We start from the raw sequence: 15995 nt of genomic DNA, 5'->3' as shown, positions 1-15995 counted from the left end.
AAGCTTATACCAGTAAAGTCATGCATATAGTGGGGGAAGCTCCGAAAAGAGCCAGGACCGGAGTAACAATGGTGTTTGATGATTTTGACTTGGAAGAGGTCAAGTTTCCTCACGATGATCCCCTAGTCATAACACCCATAATAGGGAACAGTCCGGTGGAAAGAGTCCTTGTAGACATCGGAGCTTCGGTAGACATCTTACTCTATGATACCTTCATAGGGATGGGTTATAATGATTCTCAATTGACCTCAACTGATATGCCGATATATGGTTTCGCTGGAGTCGAGTGCCCAGTGGAAGGGATAATTAAGTTGTCTTTGACTATAGGTCAAGAACCAAGGCCAGCAACACAGATGTTGAACTTTGTGGTAGTAAAGGTTGGATCAATTTATAATGCAATCATGGGAAGAACGGAAATATATGCTTTCAAGGCAGTCCCCTCTTCTTACCATTCAGTGATGAAGTTTCCCACCCGGAACGGGATTGGAGAAAAGAGAGGAGATCAAAAGATGGAAAAGAGTTGTTATGTAGCCTTCCTTAGGGCTGATGAAGTTGGGCGGCAGGTTTTGCCTATTGAAGATTTGGATATTCGCGAGAATGATGAGAAAAGAGGGAAGCCAGCAGAAGACTTGATTCTGATCCCTTTGGCTCCCGAGGATCTGATAAAGTGACTTTCATTGGAGCATTACTGGAGAAGCCCCTTAGAGGGAAGTTGGTGAGGTTTTTACGAGAAAATAGTGATGTATTTGCATGGTCGGCACCTGATATGCCTGGCATAGACCCAAAACTGATCACTCACAAATTGAACGTATATCCGAATCGAAAGATTGTAAAGCAAAAGAAAAGGAGTTTTGCCCCTGAGAGGCAGGAAGCAATCAAACAAGAAGTAGAGAAGCTTTTAGAGGTTGGTTTCATTGAAGAGATACAATTTTCGAAATGGGTAGCAAACCCTGTAATGGTAAAGAAGGCTAATGGAAAATAGAGAATCTGCATGGATTTTACTGATCTGAATGATGAATGTCCAAATGATTGTTTCCCATTGCCAAAGATAGATACGCTGATAGATACGACCGCTGGTCACGAGATACTGAGCTTTATGGACGGATTTAGTGGATACAATCATATCAAGATGCATAACGATGACATCACAAAGGTATCATTCATCACTAACTTTGGTGTCTTTTGTTATCTTGTTATGGTGTTTGGTCTCAAGAATGCAGGAGCTACCTATCAAAGGTTGGTAAATAAAATTTTTAAAGATCTTATTGGAAAAATAATGGAAGTATATGTAGATGACACGTTAGTCAAGAGTCTTGTGAAGACTGATTACATAACCGACTTGAGGGAAGCTTTTAAGGTTCTGAGATATCACAAGATGACGTTAAATCCTGCAAAGTGTGCTTTCGGAGTGAGATCTGGAAATTTTTTGGGATTGATGGTTTCCAAGAGAGGAATTGAAGCAAATCTTGACAAGATAAAGGCCATTTTGGACATAGAGCCTCCGCGGTCTATTAAAGATGTTCAAAAACTCACTGGAAGGGTTGCTGACTTGGGACGATTTATCTCTAAATCTGGAGACAAGTGCTTGCCATTATTCAAAGCCTTGAAGAAGGTAAAAGACTTCATATGGACCGAGGAAAGTCATGAGGCGTTCGAGAGATTAAAGAAATACATGGTTCAAGCCCTATTGTTGGCCAAACCAGCCCTGAATAAAACTCTGTATTTATATCTAGCCGTCTCAGAAAACGCCTTGAGCGCCGTGTTGGTTAAGGAGGAACTTAAAATCCAGAAACCAATATATTACGTCAGTAAGATTCTGCACGGAGCTGAGATGAATTATTCGACTATTGAAAAGTTCGCTCTAGCCCTGGTAATGGCCTCAAGGAAGTTGCGTCCTTAATTCCATGCTCATAAGATTGAGGTACTAACAAATCAGCCTTTAAGAAACATCATTCACAGTCCCAAAGCCAGTAGGAGGCTGATTAAATGGGTCATAGAACTGGGAGAATTCAACATCAAGTACAAGCCGCGAACGGCAATAAAAGCCCAGGCGTTGGCTGACTTCATGGTGGAATGTACCATACCCAACCAAGAAGTCGGAGGGCAGGAAGACACTGTACATCAATACACGGAAGGTAATAAAGGAAACGAAGAAGAGGGCGCTAAGGAGAAAGAGTTATGGGTTCTCTATTTTGATGGGGCATCAAAAACAAATTCAAGTGGAGCAGGGCTGGTGCTACAGAGCCCCGACAATTTCTTAATTGAATATGCTATGAAGTTAAATTTCCAAACTACAAATAATGAAGCATAATACGAAGTTTTGATAGCTGGTCTTGGACTGGCAGGGACATTGAGGGTCAAGAACTTGAAAGTTTATGGAGATTCGAAGCTTCTCGTATCCCAGGTCAAGGGGGAGTTCGAAGCAAGAGACGAGATTATGACGAAGTATGTACGTCTAGTGAGGGCTGTGATGACCCAGTTCGACGAGTGTCATGTTAAGCACATTCCAAGAGAGGAGAATGTTATGGCAGATGCACTATCTAAGTTTGCCTTATCAGAGATAGAGAAAAGTTCAGGGAGTGTATATTTTCGAGTTTTGAAAACACGCAACATAGATGTCAAGCTGGTTGCCCCCATAGGGTTGGAGGGTCATGGATAGATCCCATTAATGCCCATCTACAAAATGGATGGCTTTCTAGTAATGCCATGGAAGCAAGAAAGTTGTCTATGAGAGCCTTAAGATATTCTCTAATCGATGAACTTCTTTATAAAAGATCTTTCGTAATTCCTTATTTAAGATGTCTCAGGCCAGATGAGGCTCAACTCGCTTTGAAGGAAGTACATGAGGGTATATATGACCAACACCTGAGGGGCAGGGCCCTAGCCCACAAAATTACCCGTTTAGGCTTTTATTGGCCAGAAATGATGGCTGGCGCCAAAGAATATGTGAAGAGATGTGATCGTTTCCAGAAACATGCCCCTGTAGTAAGGCAACCTCCCGAAATGCTCACTTCCATAAACTCCCCAATCCCATTTGCTATGTGGGGAATGGATATTCTCGGGCTTTTTCCAATGGCCACTGCTCAAAGGAAGTTCTTGATTGTAGCGATTGATTACTTTACCAAGTGGATTGAAGCTAAGCCCCTGACAAAGATTACGACAAAACAAGTCGCGCAGTTCCTATGGGAGAATATTATGTGCAGGTACGGCATTCCCCGAATCTTGGTGACTGACAACTGAACACAATTTAATAATGAAGAGTTCAGGAAGTATTGTGAAGAGAACGAAATTGACTTGAGATTCTCTTCTGTTGCTCATCCTCAAGCTAATGGGCAGGCAGAGGTTGCAAATCGGATCATTCTAGATGGGTTAAATAAGAGGATTGAAAAGTCCAGAAGTAACTGGGTGGATGAGATACTGCTAATACTTTGGGCTTACAGAACTACATGTAGAGTCACAGCAGGAGAAACACCCTTCATGTTAGCATATAGAGCAGAAGTAGTTGTACCAATAGAAATATCACATTCGTCCCCAAGGATTCAAGCATTCAACGCTGAGAAAAATGAGTAGGGGTAAAGATTAGCCCTGAATTTAATAGATGAAGTATGAGATGCAGTGCATGCAAAGATCGTGGAATATCAGAGAAAAACCTCTTTTTACTAAAACATGAGGGTGTGAAAGAGAGATTTTTCAAGCAGGGAGATTTGGTCCTAAGGAAGGTAGAAGCTTCTGGAGTAGCGTAGAAAGGAAAGCTCGCCCCAAATTGGGAAGGGCCATACAAGGTTAAGAGCGTTCAAGGAAGAGGATCTTACAAACTGGAGACCATGGATGGAGAAGAAGTATCTCAGACTTGGCATGCCCCAAACTTGAAGATTTACTACATATATTCGAACTAATTAAGGTCGTAATAGGGTGTAAAAGCACCGTGAAGCTTTGCTTTCTTAGGGTTTTATATCTCATTTTTAGTAGGATTTACATTCTAGTTATCAGGGTTGAACCCATTTTATATAAGGTTTTGAAAAACCAGGATATACATTCTTAAGTTGAAATTGTTTCAAACTTTGAAAAGCCGAGTTATGATAACGCTTTGATTACTTAGCAAGATTCTTGCTTTGATGAACAGAGTGTTCTCTATAATGCCATGAGTAGCATTTGCAAGGCTATCATATCCATCTGTTTTTCAGTCTTATTTCCATTATTCAATGCCTGTCTCTTAGAACTGTATGGTTCAAGTTAATAATCAACTAAAAAGTAGTTAAAACAAATATGACATGAATAAAACCGCGAAGGGTAACAAAGTCAGAATTTCAAAAATACAAAAAGAAAAACTAAGCATTTGACTTAGAAGGCTCGGACTCCTCGGAGTTGTGACGCCCTCAATCTCGGGGTTCGGAAATGAGGACCTACACACTATTAACTAATATAATAACAGCGGATATAATAAACCCCGATTAATCACTAACAAGATCTAAACAGGATTAAGTATGGGACAAGATTACAACTACCAACCAGAATAAATATATTGCAACCCAAAATAATTATAAATTCAAATGTATTCGATTCCGACATGGAACCGACAGATAACCCATTATATCTGATCCAACTTATACAATCCTTCTAACTTAAACGCTTGATCACACACACTCCTACCTGCTCTGGCATCTGGAAACCTACGACACAGTAGGGACCTCCAGGAACGCTCTGGCGAGTGGTGCGCCTAAGTCTGGCCATTTTCTTTCTTAACTGCCATAGTTAGCAAAATATATGAGCAAAGAAGCTCAACAATTAACCATATAAATAGTTATATAATGTAGTAACAATATCAATATCAATATACGAGGCATTTTACTTTAAATATCTAGGTGGCAAATTTCTATCTCTGGCTATGAAAGGGTTATGAAGAAGGATTTGGGCTTTCATGAATCAAGGCTCAGGTTAGGGTGAAAGCCGACATTCATCTCAAATCATTAGCAGGACTTCAAAGTGTTTCTCAATAGAAGGAAACAATCAATCAGACTTTGAAACTTATCATCAATGTAAAGTGAGAAGGTTCACAATATTATAATAAAATGAAGACTCGAGTTGTTCCATTTCATTTCATTTCATCTTTTAAAGAATAAGGAGCAACTGCTCCAAGTATATAAACATTTTCATCTTTATAGAGTATAAGAGAACCCTTGATTGGAATATCCATCTTTAAATTATAATATGGGTGATAAGCCCATACCGACCTTCATCTGGTCATTATGGTACCTATGGCATTATAGCCTTATATTGGACTAGCCCCGCTAGCCTCTTATGTGACTGGACTAGTCCCACTAGCCTTTTACGTCTCTATCCAATCCACCAGGAATTCGTTTGGAAAACCTTTGTATTGGAAAAAGGAAAAGAGTTGACTAAATTCATTTTAGCATTACCAAGAATGTGAAATCATTCGGACTCATTCAAGTCAAAAATCATTCTTAAGTTCAATTCAAGATCTTAAGAAAAATGAACAGATCAAGTGTAAACAGGGATCAATACCAAGGAACTGGATCAAGCGTAAACAGGGATCAATACCAAGTAACTGGATCAAGCGTAAATATGGATCAATACCAAGGAACTGGATTAAATGATAAACAGGGTTAACTAGTTCCAATTCAAGAGAGTTTCAACAATGAATTCATGACAGAGTTCACGGGTCAACAAAGAATTTGGATTGATCAAGACATTAAGTAAGAATATAAGAGTTCTTTTAGGGTGTACGATATCATCAGATAACAAAGGAAACGATACGATATTCAGGGTACGAATCAACAGGGTTACTATAAAGGATCAAACATGATCTGATATCAAATTATCAAAAGAACAATATCAGGGTTTCTCAGAATTAATAACAGGTGTATCATAATTTCAATAAAAAGCCTATATTTAATCATAGCATCAATAATTTCCTCTCTATAAATAATTCACAAGAGAAGGCGGAATTAATTGCCTTAAATCGCTTTCCTGCTTTATTGAAACTGAACTACTACCACATAGGATTCCTTTCCCTTTTCTAGCCTGAATGCCTCCGCTATCCAGATTTACAATCCAAAATAGAATCCCTAATCAGCAACCTACTCGACACTCGACGTTTCTCAGAACGCCTAACGATTACCCCATATCGCGATAACATTTAACTCGTATACTCATGCATAATCATAGTATACTCACATAACACATAACAAGTATATACTCGACCATATTCTCATAGCATGCATTACAATATACTCGTATACTCCAAATTTACAATTAATCATCGAATCACATAGTACGACCCAACGATATCACATAACATACTATACCTTAATACTCCAAACCCTTTATATAACCTTATATCGAAATGACTCATCCTTTTCTTTTTAATCCCAAAATTCGAACCAAAACACATAGTAAACCAAACAAATAACTCGACAACCAAACAGCTTATTCCTTTCTTTTTAACTCAAAAATTTGAACCAAAATAATGGAACCAAGCCAAGAAATCAACATGCAACCACTTATTGTCATCATGCATAATCTAGATTTTTATCCTAGCTTTATTAGGACTTAAACTAATTGAATGTTGCCATATCATCCATTCATACCACAAAAAATTGAATCAAAACAAGGTCACAAGCAACAAGTTATCAAATCACAAATCTCATCAACCAATCAAGTAGTTTAAAACTTATTTCATTCTTACAAATCCAAGCCTTATTCGGCCTCAAACAAATAACATGCAACTCTTAAATTAACATACAAAGTCAATTTTTCCCTTTAAAACTTATCTTCACTCAATTCTTAAGAAGAAAACCATTTAAACTCTTTTTCTTTTACATAAAATTGAACTAAAATCCAATCATCAACATGCAAGTCCAAAAATTATCTATTAACTAGAAATGATCAACATACAAGCCCAAAAATTAACCATTAACTAACAATGTAACATGCAAGCCCAAAAGTTAACTATTAACTAACAATGATCAACATGCAAGTTCAAGAATCAAGCATAAACTCAAGTTCAAATCACAACTCATCCATTCAAATCATTTAAAAGAAAAACCGAACTAAAAATTGAATTTTTAAACCAAAACCCTTTGAAAAAATTGAATCCAAATCAAACCCCCCTTTTATTAGCAAAAGTTCGAACCAACATGTTAGATATATTTGTGATGTCATGTCTAATATGATTTGTGTTTAGTTTTCAGATCTTACTTAACAAGACAAATCAGTACTTAACTGGAAATCAGTACTTATACTGAAGTCAGGACTTAAGATATCAGAACTTAAGTTTTCAGAACTTAAGTTATCAGGAGATAATATCAGGACTTAATGAGATGTTCAGATAAGGAAGGCTGCTGATTGAAAGGAAAGAAGATTAAGACAAATATAATAAGAGATATGCATGGAAAAGAATTCTATGAAGGATAGAATACTTGGAAGAAAAGATAACTGGTTGATATATATTAGGAAGCAGAATTGTATTCGATATCAATTAGAAGATTATCTTGTAACTGTGTAGTATATAAACACAGGCATAGGGTTTACACTATATGTGTTATCATAATCGAGATTATTATTCATTATAACCCTAGCAGCTCTCGTGATAATTTGTTCATCACTGAGAGAGGACAGTTCTTTGTAACAGAGTTTATTGTGTTGAATAAAATATGTTTTCTGTTACTTGAGTTCTTATATTCGATTTGATTGTAGTAAACACTGTATTCAACCCCCTTCTACAGTGTGTGTGACCTAACAAGTGGTATCAGAGCAATTTGTTAACATACATACAGTAAAGATCCAAAAACAATCATGTCCGAAGAAGCACAAACTCCAACCAAGCCCACCAAAACTGAAGAAACTCCAAAGACTCAAATCCATAATCGATATGAGACTATTAGGTTTCCCATACTGAAACCTTCTGAGTATTCCATATGGAAGGTGAGGATGTCTATATTTCTGGAAGCTACAAATCCAGAATACCATGACAGAATTAATGAAGGACCACACAAGCCAACCAAGCTCTCTGTTGTAGTTGCAGATCAGCCAGCACAGACTGTACCAAAGGAGAAAAGTGAATATACAGCTGAAGATATCTCATCTATTGCAAAGGATGCAAAGGTAAGACATTTGTTGCACAGTGCCATTGATAATGTCATGTCAAACAGGGTAATTAACTGCAAGACTGCAAAGGAGATATGGGATGCCTTGGAGACAAGATGCCAGTGAACTGACTCAATTAAGAAGAACAGGAGGACTATACTCACTCAAGAGTATGAGCACTTTGACTCAAAACCCGATGAGTCATTGACTGGTTTATATGATAGATTTGTCAAACTCTTGAATGATCTGTCACTGGTGGATAAGGAATATGATCTTGAAGATACTAATCTGAAATTCCTTTTAGCTCTTCCTGAAAGTTGGGATTTGAAGGACACAACTATAAGAGACAACTATGCTCTTGATGAAACTAATCTTGATGAAATTTATGGTATGCTCAAGACTTATGAACTTGAGATGGATCAAGGAAGCAAGAGGCATGGGAGAAAGTCAAGGACAGTGCTCTTAAGGTTGATGAGGAATCCCCTAAAATGGTTGTCTCAAAGAAAGGCAAAGGAAAGGCTCTCATCACAAAGTCTGATACTGAGTCACCAAGTTCTGATAGTGATGAGGATTCAGAAACAGAAAGTCTATCTGAGATGGACCCTAATGAAGAGATGATGAAGCTGTGTGCTCTTATGGTGAAATGAATCACAAAGATTGCATACAGGAAATTCAGAAGGGGAAAGAAGTTTTCCAGGAAAGGTGCAAGTTCCGATAAGAAAGGTTTCAGAAAATCTGAAGGCGAAGGAGGAAAGTCTGACATAGGAGATTACTCAAATGTCAAATGCTACAACTGTGGTGAGAAAGGCCACATATCTCCTGATTGCAAGAAAGTGAAGAGTGACAAAGGCAAAGCACTTGTCACAAAGAAGAAAAGCTGGACAGACACTTCAGATTTTGAAAGTGAGGTGAACTATGCCTTGATGGCAAATGTTGATAGCAGTTCTAAAGCTGCTGAGTTAAAGGTACCTCAAACAACTTATGCCTTTCATACTGATGATATTACTGAGTTGAGAAGATATCTTAAAACCATGTTCATTAGTTATAGAGATCAAACTTTAACATATGAAAGATTAACTTCTGAAAATGTTGCTTTTAAAAAGAGGAATGATTATTTAGAAAAAGAGTTAGTTATGTTCCATCAAACTCAGAAAGATAGAGATGATGTTTTCTATGTTAGAGATGAAGTGCTTAAAATGAACGAATCTCTAAAAACTGAGTTAGAAAAGGAAAAAGTGATTATCAGGACTTGGACTAACTCTGACAGAATAACTCAAAATTTGTTAAGTAGTGGAAACTGGAAAGAGGGCTTAGGTTACGGAGATGATAAGAATAATAAAGGAACTGTAGAAATTGAGCCTATAGTTGTTAAACAAAAGCCAAAGGTAAATCCTGTTAAGTTTGTAGCTGTAAAGTCTGATATTGATAAATCAGAAGTTAAAGAGAAATTAACTTCTGACAAACCAAAACAGGATAAACCAACTGAAGTTAACACAGGCTTAATGACAAAGAAGCAGCTTAAGCATAAGCTGAAAGATGTTAAGAATGTAAACAAGGTAAAGCCACCTAGGAAAAATAGGAATGGAAAGGTAGGTGTGAATAAAAGCAATGATTATAAGCCTATTCTTAATTCTCCTAGAAAGAAATGTTATAACTGTGGAAATTCTAACCATCTGGCTTTTTTTTGCAGGAAGAATAAGAACATAAACTCTTTACCTTCAAAATCAGGAGTTAAGAGTCAGTCTGTTAGATATAGGCCATAAAATTCTTGTTTTCATTGTGGTAGTTTATGGCATTCCATTTATACTTTTAAGGAATATCATAGTTTGTACTATGATTATTATCAAATAAAACCTTCTTTAAAGAAAGTCAGCATTATTCCTTCTAGAGTAAGTTCTGATGCAAAGTCTGATATTGCAAATTCTGATAAGAAAACTGTTAACATAAATTCTGATACTAAATCCGCTGCAAATGTTAACAAACTTAATAAGGCCAAAGGATCCAAGCAAGTCTGGGTCCTTAAAACTAGTCATTATTGGTCTTTGTGATTGTAGGGCAACAGGAAAAACATCCTAGTTCTGGATAGTGGATGTTCATGACATATGACTGGAAATAAAGCCTTGCTATCAGACTTTGTGGAGAAAGCTGGCCCAAGTGTTTCTTATGGAGATGACAACATGGGAAAAACTCTGGGATATGGCAATATCAATCTTGGAAATGTCATCATCGAAAAAGTAGCTATAGTCTCAGGACTTAAACACAATTTGCCGAGTGTTAGTCAAATCTGTGACAGAGGTTATCATGTGGATTTCTTTGAAGAACACTGTGAAGTTGTAAGGAAATCTACAGGCAAAGTTATTCTGAAAGGATACAGGCATGGTAACATTTATGAAGCCAAGCTTTCAACAAGTACTGATGGTTCTGCAATATGTCTGTTAAGTAGAGCATCAATTGAAGAAAGTTGGAATTGGCACAAGAAACTCTCTCATTTAAATTTCAATAATATAAATGAACTAGTCAAGAAAGATCTTGTGAGAGGATTACCAAAATCAGTATTTGCTCCTGATGGCCTTTGTGATTCCTGTCAAAAGGAAAAATAAAGAAAATCTTCATTCAAGAGCAAGACTGAATCTTCAATTCTTGAGCCTTATCACCTACTACATGTTGATCTATTTGGTCCAGTGAATGTCATGTCTATTGCAAAGAAGAAATATGCTATGGTCATAGTGGATGAGTTCACCAGATACACATGGGTGTATTTCTTGCATACAAAAAGTGAAACTGCATCTATCTTGATTGATCATGTCAAGCAACTGGATAAATTGGTTAAAGACTCTGTGAAAATCATAAGAAGTGATAATGGCACTGAGTTCAAGAATTTGAGTATGGAAGAGTTCTGCAAAGACCAAGGAATAAAGCAGGATTTTTTTGCTCCTGGAACTCCACAGCAAAATGGAGTTGTTGAAAGAAAGAATAGAACTCTTATTGAAGCTGCACGAACTATGCTTGATGAAGTAAAGTTACCAACCTATTTTTGGGCTGAAGCTGTGCAGACTGCTTGTTTTACTCAAAATGCAACACTTATCAACAAGCATGGAAAGACACCATATGAGATGGTGAAGAAAAAGAAGCCAAATCTGAAGTATTTTCATGTATTTGGATGCAAGTGTTTTGTTCTTAAGACTCATCCTGAACAGCTATCCAAATTTGATCTAAAAACTGATGAAGGAATTTTTGTTGGATATCCACTTTCCACAAAAGCCTTCAGAGTCTACAATTTAAGAACAAGGGTTGTCATGGAATCTATCAATGTCTCTTTTAATGATAAGAAGTTTACTGGACTTGAAGATTTTAATGATCATGATCAGCTGAGATTTGAGAATGAAGTTTTAAATTCTGATTATGTAAATCCTGACAGTCTAAATCCTGACAGTCTAAATCCTGATACTGCAAATTCTGATGGATTAAACTCTGATGTCATTAAAACTGTGGTAACTACACCAAAGAAAAATGCACTTGTGCAAGGGGAGCATATTGAAGATTCAACCACATCTCAAGAAACATCAGAATCTAGAATAGGCTCTTCAAGTTCTGATTCATCAAGTTTTGATGGGCCAAGTTCTGATAATTCTGGAAACTCAAATTCTGTAGGATCCAACTCAGAGAGCATAATTTCAGGGGGAGCATCATAAAATGTTGATGGAGACAGCATGGATCATGGGGGAGCATCCAGTTCTAGAGATAACCTTCCATCTGCAAGGAAGTGGACTAAAGCACATACACCTGACTTGATTATTGGAGATCCTGAAGCAGGTATAAGAACTAGAACAACAACATCAAATGAATGTTTCTATCACTCTTTTCTTTCTCAGACTGTACCAAAGAAAGTGAAAGAAGCTCTTCAAGATGCTGATTGGGTGCAAGCAATGCAGGAAGAGTTAAATGAATTTGAAAGAAATAAAGTCCGGACCCTAGTGCCAAGACCAAAGAAAAGATCTGTTGTTGGTACAAATTGGGTGTTCAGAAACAAAACTGATAGTGATGGCATAATTATAAGGAATAAAGCAAGGCTGGTTACAAGAGGATACTCTCAACATGAGGGAATTGATTATGATGAAACATTTGCACCAGTTGCTAGATTGGAAGCCATAAGGATATTTTTGGCTTATGCTGCTGACAAAAAGTTTACAGTCTTTCAAATGGATGTAAAAAGTGCTTTTCTTAATGGAGAATTAGAAGAAGAAGTATATGTTGAACAACCTCCAGGTTTTGTAGATTCAAAATTTCCTCATCATGTCTACAGACTTGATAAAGCACTTTATGGCCTTAAGCAAGCTCCAAGAACATGGTATGAGACATTAGCTCAATTTTTTCTAGAAAGTGGATTTAACATAGGGACTATTGACAAAACATTGTTCTATCTCAACCATGGAAAGGACTTACTTTTGGTTCAGATATATGTTGATGATATCAATTTTGGTTCTACAAATGACAGACTTTGTAAAAGGTTTGCCAAGCTAATGCAGTTTAGATATCAAATGAGTATGATGGGAGAACTTAGCTATTTTCTGGGCCTTCAAGTCAAGTAGAATGAAGAAGGAACTTTTATTTGTCAATCTAAGTACACTAGAAATTTGTTGAAGAAATTTGGAATGCAAGATTGTTCAAGTGCATCCACTCATATGGCCACTGCAACAAATATGGATAAGGATACTGGTACATCAGTAGATATTACTGATTACAGAGGTATGATTGGCTCACTACTCTATCTAACTGCAAGTAGACCTGATATCATGTACGCTACATGTCTTTGTGCAAGATTTCAAGCAGATCCAAGAGAACCTCACTTAACAGATGTAAAAAGAATTTTCAAGTACCTTAAGGGTACAGCTGATCTAGGATTGTGATATCCTAGAGAATCAGACTTTAAGCTAATAGGTTACTCAGATGCAGATTTTGCAGGATGCAAAATTGACAAGAAAAGCACAAGTGGAAGCTGCCAATTTGCTGGAGGTAGATTGGTTTCTTGGTTTAGCAAGAAACAGAAGTCAATTTCCACATCAACTGCAGAAGCAGAGTACATTGTTGCAGGAAGCTGTTGTGCACAGATTCTTTGGATGAAGAATCAGTTACTGGATTATGGGTTAACATATTCTAAAATCCCTATTTACTGTGATAATCAAAGTGCTATTGCTATGACAGGTAATCCAGTTCAAGACTCAATGACAAAGCACATCAGCATTAGGTACCACTTCATAAGGGAACATGTGGATGAAGGTACAGTGGAATTGTATTTTGTTCCAACAGATCAACAACTAGCAGATATCTTCACAAAACCATTGTGTGAAGCTACTTTTACAAGATTGGTAAATGAACTTAGAATGGTTTCAGGTTCTTTCTCTAAATCTGCTTAGTTTATGTTCTGATACATCAGACTTTATGATTAGTATTTACAGATATTACTATCTTTGTGTATTCTGTGCTTAATTTGAAACTTTCTAAGTGCTGATTGTTGTCGGATGTGAACTTCTAAACTCTGATAGTGATATGAATGTTTTTGTGACTATTCAATCCAATAAGGATAACTGTGCTAGATGCTGACCTAGTAGTCTTTAATATACTAAAGATCCCATGTATGAAGTAATTATTTATATGGAAATCTTTTAACACTAGCAAATTCTGATACTGAACTTAGTTAAAGTTTACTTTGTGTATCTTATTACTAAGTCAAAAACTAGAATAGTGCTTCTTATCTGTTAAGTTCTGATGTTAGTAAATCTGATGGATGTACTAAGTGCTGATAAGCCTCACTTATCAAAAGAAAAAGAAAAAGAAAAGAAATAAATATCAGGTACTCCTTTGAGATCTAGAGTAAAAATGTGGAAGGGAAGACCCAAGTGCATTGCTGGTATTAAGTAATATGCATTAGAAAAGCAAAAATAAAATTTTCTTGGTGACTTTTCACATTCTCTGATTACTGGAGAAATACTCTGATAATAGCATAAATTATGATAAGCAGTTGTAACTCACTTACACTGAGAAGCCACTGTAAAAAGAATTTCAAAAGATGCATAAAATGAGCACAAAACAGCTGAGGTGGACTCATGCATGAACTCATTCTACAGTTGACTTCAGAATAATGACAGATTTTGAGCAAAGTTCTTAGTTATGCCTTACTTCTAAGATGTATTGAAGTGAATCAGACTTTACTTTTTGTCTGATATTTAGCTTATTGCACACACATACACTCCATATGAATGATGAAAATTACTGTGGTGATAAATGTTGTTTTAGATGAACAGTATAAGTGTCAGTTGCATAAATTCTGAGGACAAGTTCTGATTGACGTTCTGATGATTAAGTTCTGATGTACCCATATCAGTATTTGTGTGAAGAATTACAGGAATAAACATTCACTTTTCGAGTTAAGGAGCCATATTCTGATGAATTTTAAATTCTGATAATAATCATGTTCTGTTGCTGATGTGGTAGTATTTATTTACTTGGTTTATTTTTTAAGTCATACTTGAACGGTCATATTTTCTCAAAATATTGGTTTAAGTGAGATAAATTAGTCATAATCATTATGGGTTAGTGGTTAGTGTGTATGTCTTAAAAACTGAACGTGCAATGTAATTATTACTAATTTACCGTGCCCATTAACTTTTGCCTTAACTGCTACATGCCTGACAGGTGTAAAGGTCTGTTCCACTTCTTATTAACTGTTGTCACGTGGGGTGTCTAAGTAAAAGAGATAAAAGATTTTCAAATCTTTTATTTTCATTTTTATTCTACTCTCTCTTTTCTTATTCTCTCTCACATTTTCTGACGGTTTTCTTTACAGACATTTTCTCAAACACCTTACAGGCACTCTAATTTCTTACTTATTTCTGATGGCTCCCAAGGATTTAATTATTGATGGAGCCAAGTTTTTCCCAAATAATTATGCTGCAATCCTAACCAAGGATGAAGCTCCATCAGATTTGCACTTTGTGCAAGATTTACTAGCTCATAGTGAGATTGGGTATGCTTTGACCCAACCTCAAACTATTTCAAGCCAACAAGTGCTGACATTTTGGAGAACTGGGCTTTTTGATGATGGTGGTGCTACTGGTACTCCAAGCATCATTTTCATATCAAGTGATGTCGAGCATGTGGTTATTCCTGGAGCAGTTCGTAAAGCTCTCCACTTACCTGAAGGTTGCACATTCTCAACAGTGGAGGATCCTGTCTTACAGCAGCTCATGGCCAGTTTGGGCTATGAGAAAAGTTTGGGAAAGCTGGGTCAACTGAAAAGATCAAATATCAGAAAGGAATGGAGCTTTTTCATTGATTGTATCACTAAGGCATTCGCCAATAAATGCTCCAACTTTGATGCTATTCCCATCGTGAGTCAGCAAATCGGGTATGCCCTTATTCATCAAACTCATTTTGATTTTACAAGTGTTGTGCTAGGTTTCATAGGGGATAGGATGACAGAGGATAAGAATGTAGTATACTTTGCTAGATTTTGTCAGCTTATATATACTTTTTGTTGTGCTGATGAACCCCAATTAGCCAGTACTTTAATTCCACCCTTTAAGCTTGTAAAAAGGGCTTTTAATGATTTGTTAAATGCTGACATTAAGAAACAAGTACAGAGACCCTTACAGATTCCTCAGTTAGTAAAACAAATCTTGGTAAATGCTGATCCACAAACATACACATCTGTTTACCCTGATGTTCAACCCACCAACACATCACAGCCAACTCAACTGCCATCAGAACCTACCATCTCTCACCAACCTCAAACTTCTCAACCTCAACCTACTCAACCATCTATCAGGACATATTTCAAACCATCACAGTCATCTCAACCTCAACCTTCAGCACATCCTGTGAAGCCTTCA

At 36.7% G+C, this 15995-nt stretch overlaps 1 protein-coding gene across 1 annotated transcript; it reads left to right on the top strand.

The window, feature by feature from the left end:
- The first annotated feature begins 3039 nt into the window (after nt 1–3039).
- Nucleotides 3040–3570, top strand: LOC141704106 (uncharacterized). The gene is made up of 2 exons (XM_074507424.1): nt 3040–3203; nt 3267–3570. Exons 1-2 carry the CDS (start codon nt 3040–3042, stop codon nt 3568–3570), a joined length of 468 nt encoding a protein of 155 aa, XP_074363525.1.
- The last annotated feature ends 12425 nt before the right edge of the window (nt 3571–15995 follow it).

The sequence above is a fragment of the Apium graveolens genome, chromosome 2 (assembly GCF_009905375.1).
Source record: "Apium graveolens cultivar Ventura chromosome 2, ASM990537v1, whole genome shotgun sequence".
NCBI classification, from domain to species: domain Eukaryota; kingdom Viridiplantae; phylum Streptophyta; class Magnoliopsida; order Apiales; family Apiaceae; genus Apium; species Apium graveolens.
The sequence above is the reverse complement of the archived record's forward strand: the minus strand, read 5'-3'. Positions and strand labels throughout refer to the sequence as shown.

Bases quoted from the DNA above. Each gene is read 5' to 3' on its own strand.
- LOC141704106 (XM_074507424.1), top strand. From the start codon at position 3,040: ATGTGGGGAATGGATATTCTCGGGCTTTTTCCAATGGCCACTGCTCAA. The intron at 3,204-3,266 runs GTACGGCATTCC...TGAAGAGTTCAG, and splicing joins TGGGAGAATATTATGTGCAG to GAAGTATTGTGAAGAGAACG.